The sequence below is a fragment of the Abramis brama genome, assembly GCF_963993115.1.
Source record: "Abramis brama genome assembly, chromosome: 17".
Classification (NCBI taxonomy): Eukaryota; Metazoa; Chordata; class Actinopteri; order Cypriniformes; family Leuciscidae; genus Abramis; species Abramis brama.
Genome location: NC_139979.1, coordinates 10,851,241 through 10,867,838, shown reverse-complemented (window position 1 = coordinate 10,867,838; position 16,598 = coordinate 10,851,241). Strand labels below are relative to the sequence as shown.

Sequence of the window (16,598 nt, the reverse complement as noted above, 5' to 3'; positions counted from 1 at the left end):
AAAACTCGAGAGCACGTAGATATGAATTTGAGAACTTGTACAATAAATATTCATACTTGTACGTGAACAAACCTGTATTCTGAATTTGAAGCTGCAGACAAGTAGTCACAAATGTGTAAAATGCCATTCACATAAATACAATGACAGACACAAACTTGTAATATATACTTGCATTTATTCTTACATTCACATTCGGGGGCACTCTGAAAGGCTAATGGATTAATGCATTAGACTGATATTAAAAGAAATAAATGATATTATCAAACTCAGTAAACACCATACTAATAATGCATACTACAGAAAAGCAGATGAGCAGCCATAACGGCAGCCATATTGTGCCAGAACGCCCACCACACACCAGCTTACTGGTGGAGAGGAGACAGTGATGAAGCCAGTCAGTATATGGGGATGATTAGGAGGCCATGATAGACAGAGGCCAAGGGGCAAATTTGGCTAGGATGCCGGGGTTACACTTACACCCCTACTCTTTTTCGATAGATACATACGAAAACAACATAGAACTGACCACTGAACTATACACAGGGTTTGAATACACTGGGATAAATCAAAGAAACGAGACACAGCTGACACGACTAACGAGATAATAGATGACCAGGTGATAGGAATACAGACACACAGGGACACATGAACTGAACACAGTCAAAAATAATCTAGAAACAGACATGAACAGGTCAAAAACAAAATCTGAACAAACAAAAAACGTGACAACTAGAAGGTTTTTTTTTTTTTTTTTTTTTTTTTGACCAAGAAAATCATAATCCTATTCACCATATTATAATTGAGTCATATTGTGAACTACACCTATTTGAATGGTCTTGCGTAAACTGGCCTGACAGGCTCTAAATAGCACTACAGTCAAAGTACAATTATATATCTGCTGTTCAATAAAAAATAGACACACTCTTATTACAAAGATTACACGCATATAATCACAGTTATATTTAAACATAGGGTTTTTCCTTGAATTCCTTCTAGGTGAGTACACCTACTGTCAGTAATGTTTGCTGTGACACATGACACCAGGAGGCTCATACCAATACAAACCTGTCTCACCTGTTACACACACTTTTATCTCTCTCTCTCTCTCTCTCATTGTATAACGTGTCTTGACTAGGTGAGAATTTTGTTTTCTTCAACAATGCTAATGTTTGACTAGAAAGAAGGAGGTCCTAGAAAGCCTTCGCTGTATTTGGATTGAGTAATTCACAGGGATTCCGTGACACTTTGAGAACTGAACAGAATCTGCATTGTCTGACTTGGTGCTCTGAGCACAGCTTTAAAGGAGCCATGGGTGAGTTTTTAAGCCTTGTTTGAAAATAATTTGTTGTTATGATTTGCCAAGTTGTAGTGTTTGTGATTTTTGGGTTATGTAAACGGTAGCCAAAATGAATGGGAAATGTAATATAACAAGTGTAATATAATTTTGCAATAAGTTACAAATAAGTGACGAATGGTTTAGAATGAGCTGCTTTTTGTCGTATATATTTAATATTTTAATATTATTACTAACATTTATGGATGGATGGATGTACAAAATGAGTGTATTTAATTATTCACTAATTTACTCTGCGTGTATTTTCATGTTACACTATATTATATATATTTCAATTTACATTATATGGTGAATAAACTTGAGATGGCAGTTTATGTTATTAAATGTGCAGACACTAATCTCATTTAAAGGCTGTTTTTATGAGTTTACCAGACCATAAACTGCCTGTCATTGAGACTTGAGATTCAGACTGACCAATCACATGAAGGGTTTCTTACAGGAAATCAGATGTATGCAATGCCATTGTGAATCATGCGCAGGGCTCTTTGTACTGATATACATTCCTGAGTTCAAGTCGCTCAGGTTCAACTCGCATACCTGTAGGCCTGTTGAAACACATTGCTCATGGATGTCCAGCTCCAGTATTGCACTTGAAAGGCACATCTCTTTGGCATGTTTTTTCATGCCTTCACATAATTAGACGCATTTATCTGTAGGGTATTTCATTAAATATAAGGCTTACTGGTGATTGACAAAGTGCAACAATCTTATCTGGCCTAGATTTTTGCATTGATTTTAAGGGAAAACGTTTGGAATAGATATAAATATGTTAAAATGTGTTATAGATACTTATAGGTTAGCTGATAACATAATTTACAAGCCAAACTATTGTATAAAACACTCCAATCTACTAACTCCCAATGGCTTCACCTTTCTTTTGTCCATTCTAGAGGTGCTTGTGCTTCTAGACTTTGAGGCGACGATGCCAGATGAGTTAACGGTGTGTGTAGGGGATGTGGTAAAGAATGTCTCAAAGGCCAAAGAAGAAGGATGGCTGGAGGGAGATCTGAGAGGAAAGAGAGGCATGTTCCCTGGCAACTTCGTCAAGGTCTGGATCTATTAGAACATTGTTTCCATGCGGTCATGTTTAAGCCTTGCCATGGCTCCCCTAGTTCCTATACATATATTCAAAATAGCTCTTCTCTACCCACAGGAAGTGCCTGTTTACCTAATAGGGGACAGCAACAGAGAACCAAGAAGCTTGAGGAAATGTAAGTCTCAATAACAGTATTTTGTTAGTGAATTAATCTTTTAAGTGAACAAATCAATCATTTGCAAGTCTCATTTGAATCTGAATGCTGAAATATTCTCGAAGTGATACTAAACAAGGTGAGGGTTTTAAAATTATGAATCTGATGACCATACATAGGGGTGAATTCAGGTTGATTGGGACACTTTTTCCAAGTCATCTTAATGGCAAAAAGTGTCCCAATCACCCTGAATTTACCACTAATTAAAATGACACAGATTACAAATGTTGTACGTTTTCTATATTTTGATAGAATTCATGCAAATATTGAGAAGTCAGTAGTATTTTTGAACGAATCGGTTGAGTCAGTGATTCAATCGTGTGTAAAGCGGCGCAGAGGATTGGTGTATGACATCAAAGTACCGCTCTCGCTATAATTCACCGATAGGTCTACACACCTCACTCACTACGTGTTAGAAGCAGGGGCATAATTTGTGGGGGGGTTGGGGGGGAGATAATCCCCCCCAATATTTAAATCTATACATTACAACCCAGTCCCCAACAAGAATAAAGACTCGTAAATATCCAGATCTGTGATAAATGAATATGAGTTTTTCAGTGGCAGATTCAAAAACCTTTTCATTCGAAGTGTCTGAAGTTGTCCAAAGAATCTCAACTTGGCAGACTAAAATAAGTAGGCTAATGAAAGGGTTTGTGCCTCCACATCCGGTCTCAAATTATACTCGCCAAAATCCATAGGCTAGTGCTGCCCTATATCCGCCATAAAACAGTGCTTGTCATAAAAGTGAAAGCTAGAAGTTCTTTTTGCAGTCTAGTCCTGTTCAGTTTAGTTTGTTCTCGCATCTGAACGTACTGACATGTTTCATATGTTTTCCACTTACTTCAATTCTCCAGCGAAGAAACCAAAGGTACAGACGAGGAAATGCGAGGTGGCTTTTCCCTACACTTCCCTGCACGAGGACGAGCTGGAGCTGGTTGTCGGAGAGACCATCGAGATTATCAGAGAGGTAACAGTTATATTAATTAAACCCTATTTCTATAAACGCAACTAGAGCTAAGTAGATTTTACGTGGATGGTTTCGTGTAGCATGTTTTTCTACATACTTGCTGAAGTGGTAGTCTCATCATGTTAACGTAATGGAATATTTAATCAAAATAATAATAATAATAAAAAAAATCTGTATTATTTTTATTTGGATAGAATGTTCACACTGCTCCTTTTCAAATTATTATGTTAGCTCACTTGATTTGTATGTAAAGACAGTCAGCTGTCATTACAGCAAAATAATAAACCCTGACAATATGATCAGAGCACCTACTTAAAAAAAATATTGTCACCCCGAAGGTGTGTGTGTGTGTGTGTGTGTGATAATGGCTGTCAGATCATTGTCATACATCATTTCACTTTTTCACGTGACTGCTTAACAAATAAGTAAATATATGTGAAATCAATGAAATGTATATATTTTGAATGTGTATATATGATGGTTGGAAATGTTTATGCTTCTAAATCAGATTTTATATTTGTAACAATGTCATGTTTCTTTTTTAATACAAATTAATCTGCATTCTTGTTTGTCTGGTAGATTGAAGATGGATGGTGGATGGGAAAGAAAAATAACCAAATAGGAGCCTTTCCGTCCAATTTTGTGAAGGAAATTTTTGTCCCTTCAAAAGGTGAGCTTGTACACTAAAACTAGAGCTGTAAGGATTTGCATTTCTTTCACATAATGAGCATCGTCTTATAGCTGCAATTGATACAGTGTCCTCTGTAATATTTGGGACAAAGACACAGCAAACTGTTGCTTGGCCATCCTATTTTTGTGATGAACCAATCTCACAGTGGATCTCGCAGTATAGGCTCAAGAAATCGTTTGTATATAGTAAAAATCCACACATGCTTCCTGAAGAGTGTTTCTGTCAGACATATCCGATTGATATTGGTTTTAGTTAGCCTAAGGTTTGACTGATGTCTCTTTGTTTTATTATCATCACAATTGGCTCTTTACTTTTACTGGCACAGTTCTGGTCCTCATGTTGGCAAATGGAAATAACAGAATCCGTATATAATCAGTAGCCTAGAACAATGTTAATCAGTAGCCTAGAACAATGACTAAATGCTGAAAATCTCTTAACTTTTTTGTCCATTTTTGTTTTTCAAAACAAATATGCGTTCTGTGTGAATGTTTGCTACTGTCTTTCTGAACCCTCTTAATGTTTGCAGATGGCAAGATAACTGAAGCCAAAGCCAGGCCTAAACTCTCTGAAGATGTCTTCAATAAAGAAGTGATTATATTATATTATATTATATTATATTATATTATATTATATTATATTATATTATATTATATTAACAATAGTGCTGTCAAATCAATTAATCGCATCTAACAAAAGTTTGTGTTTACATAATATATGTGTGTGTGTGTGTGTGTGTGTGTGTGTGTGTGTATATATATATATATATATATATCATGTATATGTCTGTGTGTGTCATGTATATGTCTGTGTGTGTCTATGTATATTTACATATCCACATATATATGTGTATATAAATATGTGTGTGTATCTATACAGTATATACACAGACATATATATACACATACATATATTATGTAAACAAACTTTTATGTTAGATGCGATTAATCAGTTTGATAGCACTAATTAATATAATTCTATTGTAATATTATTTATATATTATGATATTACTTTTTTCTAACAGGGAAAGGGACAACAGAGACCAAGTTTACGGAGGAAAACATCAAGCGGTGAGAAGTCTAAAAACATACCATACAGTTGATTTTTGTTGAATAATTAAAATGCTGTTTAGCTGGAGCTTGAGGTTGCACTCTTCAGCTTGAAGAGAACAGAGTAACACTATTCCTATAATAAACAGTGACAAAGAAAGTACATAGAATCTTAAGACAATGCTATTGCAGTTATCAGTGAATGAAAAGATCTATTCTTAAAGGACTTCCCTAAGAGTTTCACACCAGAAGAGCAGTGCTTTGAACATGTGCTTTTTAGATTCACCCACCAAACCTGCCAGAGCAAATCCGTTATGGAAAATTTGCTAATAAGTTTGATCACAATGGCAGTAAATTTGATGTCACTGAATACATGTTAAATTCCTCCACAGTAAAAGAATGTTGTCAGGCCATGTTCGACTACACGGCTGTTGCCGAAGACGAGTTGAACCTGAAGAAGGGAGACGTCATAACTATTATCAGCAAGGTGTGTCATGTGACCAACAGACTACTTTCTATTTATACAACACACAGTGTATTTTCTAAAGAAAACAATGTCGCTCACCCGATTTGTATGTAAAGGATAATTTACAGTCAGCTGATGATTACAGCAAAATAATAAACCCTGACAAGGTGATCAGTATGCCAACACAAAATTCATCATTGTATTTTGTATCATTCTGAAGGTGTGTATTTTGACCGCATATGACCACATGGCTATACAATATCTCACTTATTACATGATTATTATTTTTTTTAATGCTTTTTTAAGGTTACATTTATTAGATCAAAAATACAATAAAAACAGTAATATTGTGAAATATTTTTCTATTTGGATATATTTTAAAACGTAATTTATTGATGTGATAGCATAGCTGAATTTACATCAGCCATTACTCCAGTCTTCAGTGTCACATGATCCTTCAGAAATCATTCTAATATCCTGATCTGGTGCTGCTTAATATTTTTCAGGATTCTTTGATGAATAGAAAGTTTAAAAGAAAAGTGTTTATTTAAAATGGTAATCTACATTATAAATGTCACTTTTGATTAATGTAATGCATCCTTGCTGAATACAAATATACATTTATTTGAAAAAAATATTTAGTTGAACCCAAACTTTTCTAGGTAGTGTGTATATGAAACAAAAAGAGAATGTCACAAAAAGAGTGATGTGATATATGTGTATTCATAACTGACAACGTCCTAATTTGTTTGTTTATACCCCATATACAAGTTAGTATCTTTTCCTGCTCAGCGAGTCAGTCAGCTTTATGTTTTTCATTTCTTTTTCTTTTCCCTGAAGGCCACTGAGGACGAAGGCTGGTGGGAGGGGGAACTGAACGGATACAGGGGCTTTTTTCCTGATAACTTCGTCATGGTGATCCCAAGGGATGCTCTTCATGTGAGTGTGGGACAGAGAAATGTTCTCATGATTGGCCCATTTGTGCACTGTTAGAGGAATGGGAATCTCCCTTTTGTCAACACTGCTCTGGGCTTTTACTAATGCGCTGGCTCAGAAAACCGATTTAACGCCAAGGATATTCATTCTAGTTTACAAATAGTTTGGTTTTAAGGTGGAACGTACTGGAGGTTGTAAATCTTTTTTTAATGCCTTGATACACAAGACAGCTAACTGTGGTCTGTACATGACTGTATTTTCTTCCTGTTACTTTGGGCTTATTAAAAGAGATTGACTCAGAGGTTTCCATTAGAAGAGAGGAACACTAAAAACAGTGACTTGATTCTTCCTACATGAAAAGAGTGTGAGCGTTAACCTCCTCAAAAGGACTAATCCATATCTGGTTGACAATTTCTTGTTCCCTACACAGACTGGGAATGCAGGGCAGACACCGGTGAGACTTGGCTCTCAGAAAAGATCAGGTAAGACATCAGCACCTGTCATAGCGGCAGGGCTGGTTCGACATGATTCTTCAGATTATATCGAACGTACAGTTGCTGGAAATGTTGCTAGAAATAGTTGCATTAAGAGATTATAGGTGTGTGTGTGAGCAGGTTTAATAAGATGGAAAACATAGTGGCACATCTAAGAGGCAGTGTAGAGAAAGAATTCTCTGATAACCGAGGCACACCTTAATTAAAATGTCTTTATTACAAAAATGACATGTCCTAACTGGACAACTGTTGCCTGTGTTTCTGTTTATTATTGTAATTTATAGCTTTAGTGCTGAGAACCGTGTGAGAGGCGTGTCCTAGCAATTACCTGCAGACCTTCAACACTGATTGTCAGCACCTGTGTGTTTGCTTTTACTTGTGTGTCTTTGCCATTATAAGATCAGTTTTCTATCTGCTTCACTATGCCCTGAAGAAGTCTCCATGTCGCTACGCGTGGGCATTTTAAAGTTGTCCAGTTAAGACATGTCATTTTTGTAATAAAGACATTTTAATTAAGGAGTGCCTCGGTTATCAGAGAATTCTTTCTCTACACTGCCTCTTAGATGTTCTACCTTGGACCGAAGAGCACCCAAATTAAACTCAAAAGGAATTGAGCACGCCATTCATCTTGAATCTACATAGTGGCACATGTCAGGCCGTCTTTGAAGCACTTGTTACTGTCATTTTTTTTAAATGGTTGAATCGAAAGTTTGCTGGTTGGTATCCTACATAGGGAGACTTTTTGTTATGTGAAAATATTGTTTTTGTCCATCTTTATTATAGTATCTGTAAATCAATATACAAAAGTCCATTCAAAGTTATATACTATAAAATAGTATATAGGCATATGCTAAGCTTGATAAACAGAATTTGAATTGATTAACTGTTTTGTGTCTTTATAACAACTCAGATGTCTTCATCAAATAAGAATATATTTTATCAAAGGACAAAAATACTTGAATGCCAGTAAAGATGGAATTCATTAGTGATAAATATACACAATGACTCGTGAGTTATGGTTTTAATGAAGGATATGTCATCATTGTCAAACCCACAGTAGTCACATACTTCCTTTATTTTAAATGAGACACAATCCTTATTAGATATCACTTAGTCTTAACTAGAGGAAGTTCAAGTTCAGTTTTTTACTTTTATTGCTATTATTATTTTCACAGCATGCTCAAATAAAGACAACTGAATAGCTACTGTATGTTTTTTTTTTTCATCTATGTTCATTCTATGTTCTATGAACTTATGAAATTTCTGAGGAATTAACAAGTTAGCTTATGTTTGGTAGCTCACAGAAACTCTCTGATAGAAACTACAAACTTTAAAATGCAGTTTCTGCACCTGGTATTGACATCTCATTTCTAGGACAGGAAGTAGGCTTTTTGCTCATCTCACATTTTGTTTCGCACTCAAGTGTGAAACTTTCTGCCATTTCCCCCAGGATGATCATGTTTTTTTTTTTGCTGCGGAATTGTGTCTTTGACAGTGTTAAAGTGATGTTAAAAGCCTGGAAATGTGGTGCAAAAATCTCTGTTCTTTGCTGAATCTGACTTTCTTACACATAACACGTTACCACAAACCGCTCTAAGAAACACTGATGCAGCTGTGTGGGGCTGTGACAGGAAGTTGTTGTAGGCCATGAAGAGATGTCATGTGACCAGACTCTAGAGAAAGGCAAGGGCAGAGTGGAGCACCCCTCTGCTCTCTATATATACGCCTTCATTTCCATAAGAACATAGGGTTGTGATGTTGAAAAACTGACAGGGTATGTATAGACTGTATTTATTCTTCTGTATTTATTCTTGGATTTCTTTTCTTCTCCAGGTGCATTTGCAGTTATATCACTTGTCCTTGTTTTACAACTTTGCAATTACATAAGTCATAGAATGGGTTTTTTAATAGTGTTGTATTGAAGATTTGGTTTCAAAAGAAAAGATCTTGTCATAGTGGTCGATGGGATGTGATGAGAGAGGATGTTTACTTAAAATAATGACATGTTATATTTATGGCTCTGGCAAGATCTGTGCAACCATTTGATTTTGACTTAGATTAGACTTTAATGTCTTTTATTTTGACTGCACAAGACTAATTCTGAATGAGGACAGAGATCTGGTCTATATTGTAGGACACAGTTTAATTGCTGTTAATGCTTAAAGCCATTCGGGTTTATTCAGGGAACCCATGAGAATTTTTTTTGTGTAGCCACAGGAAACAAATGCTCATTTATCAGGGAAAGTTACAAGTTCTCATGCCACTGAGACCTCCAGCATGTGTCCTGTTTAGTTGTGAGAATGCTTCAAAGTGATGTTTATTTTGTGATTTGAATTTTAAAAGTGTGTAAAGAGAATGGTTGCAAAAATAGCTTTAAGGGTTCTGGCTGGCCTTCTGGCAGTCCATCCAGCAAACTGTCCTATCGTGTGGGGTGTGTTATTAAAAAGGCTTTATTAAAATTGGGCTTTTATATTAAAATCCACAACCTACACGATGCAACAGAGCCTTCATCCGGGTGACCATTTAATCTAACATCTTGATAATGCCTTTTTAATATTATACCCCACGCAAGTGCCTTGGGCTTTTTTATTTATTGGAGGGAATGCCAACATTTGGCTTCCATTAACTTTGAGAAGAAGAAGCAACAATGACATTTACATATGTTTGTTGCATTTGTTTGTTGCATTGATGGAAAAAACAAATAATTCTTGTATCTTCTTATATCTCAGGAAATCAGATGCCAGTGATGGACCAGAATAGCTCCGATACGAAACCAAAGACAGAGACTAAAAGTAATAATTCAGAACAAACCTATGAATAGCCTCTAAAAATATAACATCAGTCTAATTCTGGAGTAAATTTACATCTAAGGGTGTGTTCACATTTGGCAGGTTTGGTTAGATTAAAACGAACTCTGGTGCGATTGCTCTGTAATTGCAGTTAATTTTAATAACTGAACGCTGCCATCCGAACCCTTTTGCGCACCAAACTAGCGGAACGAGACCTCTGAAAAGGTGGGTCTCAAACTCTAAAAAAGACAGAATGCTCAAGCATACCTGGTTCTTCTCGTCATAGTTACGATGATAAACCATTACAGTCTGACACGGGCATCGGAACCTTGTCTTCCTGCAGCAGATTATTTTCCTCAACGGAGGAATTCCTGGAGCTGTTTTGACTATTTTCGAAGCTTTTTGTGAGTTCTTGGCTTGTAAAAATATCTACACATTTAATCCAGCACACATCATTGTTTTGGATTTCCAGTAAGTTCTGTCGCAAAACAGGACTAAATGTATCGTTTTCACTCTTGGTCTGGACCAAATGAACCGAGAACCGAACTACAAATGTTACTGTGAACACACCCTAAAACTATTTCATTTTTATGAAATATTTATTTATATTACATGTCTAACATTTATTACTTCACTTAAGCACTGCTGTCTAATGGAATTTACCCAATATGATGGTATTTATCTCTTGTCTTTGCACACAGGTGAGAAACCAGACACTAAAGACTTTCGAAGTGACCCACCTGGTAAAATCAAGTTGCCTGGTCTACACAAACCACCTGTTCCTCCACCACCTGCCAAAGAGAAGCCCATAAAACTAGTACCAAAGTAAGAGATGCCTTAGCAAATCATGTTAGAGCATGCAACCTTCTGTTAGGCTTTTCATGAGACTCTCATCACAAGTAACACCAAATATAAAAGGAATCTGAAACAAATAAAAAAATAAAAATCCCCTTCCATCGGTCAACATTATTTTCCTCTGGGACTGAATTCCCCCTCATCAGATAGTCATTTAGCATTATGTGTTATTCTAAAGGGCCTGTGAATGTTCAGTCTTGTAAAGAGCGATGGAAATTGAATGAGTTGCTGAGGGACTAAACAAAGTCAAACTGCCTGTTTCCTGTTTTTCTAAGTGAGCACATACAAAATAGAAACTGCCATGTGCTCAAGGCAGAGCTTACAGAAAGAACTGTCATTCTGACAGAACTGCATGCACAAACTAAGAAATTACAAGCATTTAACAGTTAATATTATATTTTCCAAAACAAATCAAAGCAATGTGTTGTTTGAAAAAGCTCACAAAACTTTAAGACACATTAGACACAAATTTAGAAGCAGCTGAAGACGAACCTCTTCTGCAAACACTTAATGACCTCACTCTCTTAAGCCAATGCACTCACACACACACACACACACACACACTCACTCACACTCTCACACACACACACACACACACACACACACACACACACTCAAAAACCTGTATTGAATTTTAATATATTGTATGTGTGTAATATGCATAATGCATTTTTCCCCTTCTTAGAAATGTTGAAGAGCCACAAGCTGTCTCACCGAGACAACAGCCCCCTGCCTCGCCGGTACAGAAAGAGGTTAAAGACACTAAGGATGTTAAAGATAAGACACCTGACCAGTTTGACGGTGTAGACGTGTCCTCAGAGAAACTGAGCCATCCCACGGCCAACAGAGCCAAACCTCCACAGAGAAGACCACCAACAGCCCTCGCCACTGTCGCACAAGTGAGCTTAACACAAAGGCACAGACGTGACACTCATAAACGCTTCAGGATTTAAGTTGATTGGTTTTTAGTTTGAAGTCCCCCTGTAGTCAATCATTTTATCCCTTAAAACTCATCATTGAACACCAAGATGACATATTTAAACATTTCCTGTGAAAATTATTTCTTCATGCCTTAAAATAGCTTGAATGTAACTACACCATTATACGCGGAGCCATGAATATGCAAATTGGTCTTCGCCTTCACTCAATCACACCATTGTAAATACCTGATACACTCTGTCAACTTTACTTTAGTAAACGCTACACAATGACAAGTGGAAAAACTGGTTTAATTCAGCCATATATGTTTGAACCAGAAACTGATTCAGAAGAAGTGGAAGAGTGAATTACACAGGGTCGTCTATAAGTCGATGTGTCAGAATGGTGATGTGTTATATGTATTGCTCTCTATTGCTCTCAACGACAGACACATAACGTTAATTCATATGACTAGACTTTGGCTTGACTAGGTTATCAAACAGCTAATAATATGTTGCTAATGTTACACAAACCATGTTCCCATTCGCCATTTCAGAGTCAGTCAGCTGCCTTCCAAAAATCATCATCCTTAGAAATGCTTTGAACAACTTAGAATGTCAGTGGAGAAAGGCATATAGTTCATCATAACATCGTAATATAAATCATATACATAATTCACCCGCTATATTGCTAAATGTATTGCTAATGATATGCTAAAGCCCGCCCTGCTTGTTGATGGGATTGGTTACAACATATTTGTGATGCAGAGAACAACTGCATTTTCAAAGCAGAGTTTTGAGACTGTCTTTGGTTCACTGCCATTTTAAGGAGAAAATACTCAGCAATGGTGTTGACTTATGAATTTGCACATGGTTTGTCTTAAAGCATATTTTAAAACACTACATAGACCTATAAACAGCATTAAAAACTTGATTTTCACCACAGGGGGACTTTAAGAGATGAATTGCAACAAAACAAACTTCTCAATTTAATGAATCAAGCCTAAAAAAATTTAATTGAACTTGTCGTTTTCAAAGCTTAAGATGCGGCACTCAAGCCAAAGCATGTCTGGGGAGGTGCATGGAGAATGATGATAAAAATGAGGAAAATCAAAAATTAGGGCTGTCAATCAATTACAATAATTAATCATGATTATATATATATAATAATTACATATTATAATCATTCTTTTAAAATAATGAGTTAAAATATTCAGTCTGTCTTGATAAATAATCCAAATAACATCTGTTTTTCATAAAGGTTCCAGATGAACCTGACCACAATGAAACTTCAGGAGAGAAAGATGGATTACCACAAAATATTCCAGAGGTTTGGATAACTCTTTGCGATAACTTTCAATAATAATATTATAACATTATATAATGCTTCACAGATCAGATTACCTCATGTACCTTCAAATATAAGAAACTGTAATTCATATCGGTCTGTAATATTATCATAAATATTCATATTTGAATGCACATTAACTATTGATCTGTAAAGCATTATATAATGTTTTAAGGGCCTATTAATGAAAGTTGTTCTAAAGTGTTACCAAAGGTTGGAAAATTAATATTACGTTATGGAATTATTTTTGTCTATAAAACATCTCCTTAAATGTCTGATATATATCACCGTTTAAAAGTTTGAGGTTGGTAAGATGTTTTTGAATGAAGTCTCTTATGCTCACCAAGACTGCATTTATTTGATCAAACATAATACAGTAAAACAGTAATATTGTGAAATGTTATTACAATTTAAAATGTGTTTTCTATTTGAATGTATTTAGAATGTAATTTATTCTTGTGATGCAAAGCTGTATTTTCAGAAGTCTTCAGTGTCACATGATCCTTCAGAAATTATTTTCTCAAGAAACATTTCATATTATTATCAACATTAAGAACATTTGTGCTGCTTAATAATTTTGTCAAAACAGTCGAATATTTGATAAATAGAAAGTTTAAAAGCACAGGATTTATTTGAAAAATATTTTTTGGGTCACTTTTGATCAATTTAATACCTCTTTCCTGAATAAAAGTATATATTTCTTAAAAAAAAAAAAAAAAAAAGTACTGACCACAAACTTTTTTTTTAACTGTTTTTTTTTCAGCCATTTGTTAACATATTGTCCTAGGATTTATATCCATCTTCATCCCTCAGTTGCTCAGCTGCTGGTATTTGTTCACAGGTTACAGCGCCTCAGTCAGCTCCTCCCGCCAAGACAGACAAGGGAACTAAGAGCACTTCACCACCCAAGACACAGACTGAAAGCAAAGCTGGGGTTCAGGAGGAGACTGCATCACTGGCCTCTGTGCTGATAGAACTCAAAGATCTCCGTATGTCACTGGATCTCCTCAAAGCACAGCACGAGTGAGTATAAACCCCGACTACCACCCCTGAATGATCGTATCACACATTTCTTTTATTGCAATATTCCTCTTTGCTTTCCCTCACCAGGAGAGACATGAATGACCTTAAAGATGAACTGAAGAACGAGTCCGAAAAACGGATGAGATTACAGGTGAGTGTTGTGAGATTTGAGTCTATTCTGAGAAGATAATAAAGTCTCATATCTTGTAAAAGAGAAAAAAATAGAAGTCGATTTCAATTATGTCAATTCTGTCAATGCTATTTCAGTTAAAAAAAAAAAAAACTGAAATAAATACTGTCTTAATCCTCAAGAGAGCAGCAGTGAGTTAAAAATACAACCTCTTCAACATGATAGAACTGACAAAACATCTGCATCACGTAACCGTAGTCATAAGGATTCCTATTTTATCCATAAACAACCTTAAAAATAGCCAAATATATATCTGGAAGTTAAAAAAATAAATAAAAAATCTCTTCTACCCTGATGCAGATTGTTTACCTGTAGATTTTACACTGTCGAATTTAAATATAGTCTCACCTTTAATGCTAGTCTTCCCTTAATGCTAAGTACAACTTATTAATCAATATTTTTATATTTATAGGATGAAGTGGAGGCTCTGAGGAAAAAATAGTGTCCATTGAACACCAGGAGTATTTCACAATCCCCAAGTGATCCTTCTTTGGGACATGGAGATAAAGGCTACAGAAAGACAATGATGGAGTGTTGAGGGAATGTAAAAATGTGCGGACAGATATGGAAATCCAGCATTTGCAACTTGTTGAATAATTCCTAATCCAGTGGACCAGAAGGCTGAGCTCCATTCAGGGAGCAGAACTACAAAAAGACGTTTCGTTTGTCATATACTGCTTATCAGCTCATTTGGTTTTGGGAGTCCTCTCCACTTGTTTTTTTTAAACATATATATATGTGCATTTTGAAATGTGTAAATATAAAATATTCAAGATATTCACGGTTAAACTAGGCCATATTTTAACGTATTAATACACATTCTATTAATAATATGTTTCTGTTTTGTGGTATTCTGTAGAAAATAAATCAATAAATAATTCCACTGATGATGGTCAAATGTTTTTGCTCCAAAGTCAGACACTTAAATTATAAACATGAGTTGATGTCTTTTTTGAATGCAACTACATTAAAGTTTTATCTGTGTTAAGACTATGAAACAAGATGGCTTTATTTCAGGAGTGGAAGATATCAATGACATACAAATACAGATCAGGTATCTAAATGCAAGCAACCTTAAACATAAAGTAATCAAATATTCCTAGATAAATTAAAAAAAAAAGTTCCATAACCCCAGTGGTCTGATGGAAAATAAATCTTTTGGAATGACACAAGACAATTCAATTGGCTCCAGGTCAATTTTGACATATTATAACACTGCAAATGCTATTTAAAAGTTGCTTTGTGAATGGCATGAATGACTTTGCTTTGTCACTAACAGAATCTGAAAGTCCATTTCCCTTCGTGGAGAATTAGCATGAGCCTGAGCCCTGAGGCTGGTTTAGTGTCCCTTCAGGCAGAAAACAGCATCTGGAAACCATGTGGAATACATTAGATCTTCATAGTCTGACGAATCATTGGGAATGGACTATTTTTTTTAATGACAGACAGACTTAATTCCAAATAGAAATATTGTATGTTTGAAAGGTTTGTAGGTACAATTGCTGTGATGACATAGTAACGTCAATCAAGATATACTCACAGTCTTTCCTTTTTTGGGGGCTTGTCCTTATATGGGTTCTATACATATTAATTGTCATATTAGCAGTTCACAGGTTTAAATATTTTTATAACATCTTTATATCAGAATGTACTTCATAAATGTAAACAATAACAGAAGTTGTTTCATTAGAAATATTATAGCATCCGGGTCTTCGTAAGCACTCAAGAGTTATTGTCACGCTTTGGTTTAATTGTTTGGGTTTTGATTTTGATGCATGTAAAGCTCAATATTTAAATCAAAATGAACTGGAAGTGGAAATTAAACAATAATACAATAACAGCCACTTGGTGAGCAAATATATAACTTGAACGTGAAAGAAACCATAATAAAACATTGATTTTGGCCTAGTTAGCACTTTTTTATGACATTTGTAGATGACTGATGGTAATGCCAAAACAGCCCTGAAATTTATTGTAATTACATATGAAGATCTGAATAATCAGGTGTGCAATTATACCATTTGACAGGATCTCAAGCTGAGCTGAAGATGTTACTGAAGCTATATCCATTAATTGACACTTAATAGACTTTATTGAGAATAAATTCCAGCTCAAATATTGAAATATTGTTATTTACCTGTTCAATAAAATACCTTACCTGTTTAGTAATAAAAACGCCATCATCTCCACATCGCTTTTACATTTCAAATCCTTCAGTTCTCTCCATCTCCGAAAGTCAAGCCGATGTTGATTCTCGTTTTATTACAAGCTC

The 16,598-nt window shown here is 35.4% G+C and overlaps 1 protein-coding gene across 2 annotated transcripts; it reads left to right on the top strand.

Annotated features, from left to right (window-relative positions):
- The first annotated feature begins 689 nt into the window (after positions 1-689).
- sh3d21 (SH3 domain containing 21) lies at positions 690-15,214 on the top strand. 2 transcript variants are annotated; one of them, XM_084088370.1, is made up of 17 exons: positions 690-996; positions 1,136-1,312; positions 2,245-2,402; positions 2,508-2,565; positions 3,459-3,571; positions 4,151-4,241; positions 4,789-4,850; positions 5,284-5,329; positions 5,701-5,795; positions 6,615-6,713; positions 7,141-7,192; positions 9,934-9,996; positions 10,695-10,818; positions 11,534-11,747; positions 13,955-14,136; positions 14,224-14,287; positions 14,739-15,214. In XM_084088370.1, the coding sequence occupies exons 2-17, from the start codon at positions 1,309-1,311 to the stop codon at positions 14,766-14,768; spliced, it is 1,455 nt and encodes a 484-aa protein (XP_083944496.1). In that variant the 5' UTR covers positions 690-996; positions 1,136-1,308; the 3' UTR covers positions 14,769-15,214. The 2 variants fall into 2 exon arrangements, with proteins under 2 accessions (XP_083944496.1, XP_083944495.1); XM_084088369.1 differs by lacking the exon at positions 690-996 and adding an exon at positions 13,027-13,095 and having other exon boundaries at positions 1,116-1,312.
- The last annotated feature ends 1,384 nt before the right edge of the window (positions 15,215-16,598 follow it).

What these genes read in the sequence shown, in the direction of transcription:
- sh3d21 (XM_084088369.1), top strand. An exon ending in TCCCAAGGGATGCTCTTCAT is followed by an intron (nt 6,714 to 7,140) that starts GTGAGTGTGGGA and finishes TTCCCTACACAG; the next exon opens with ACTGGGAATGCAGGGCAGAC. An exon ending in CCCATAAAACTAGTACCAAA is followed by an intron (nt 10,819 to 11,533) that starts GTAAGAGATGCC and finishes TCCCCTTCTTAG; the next exon opens with AAATGTTGAAGAGCCACAAG.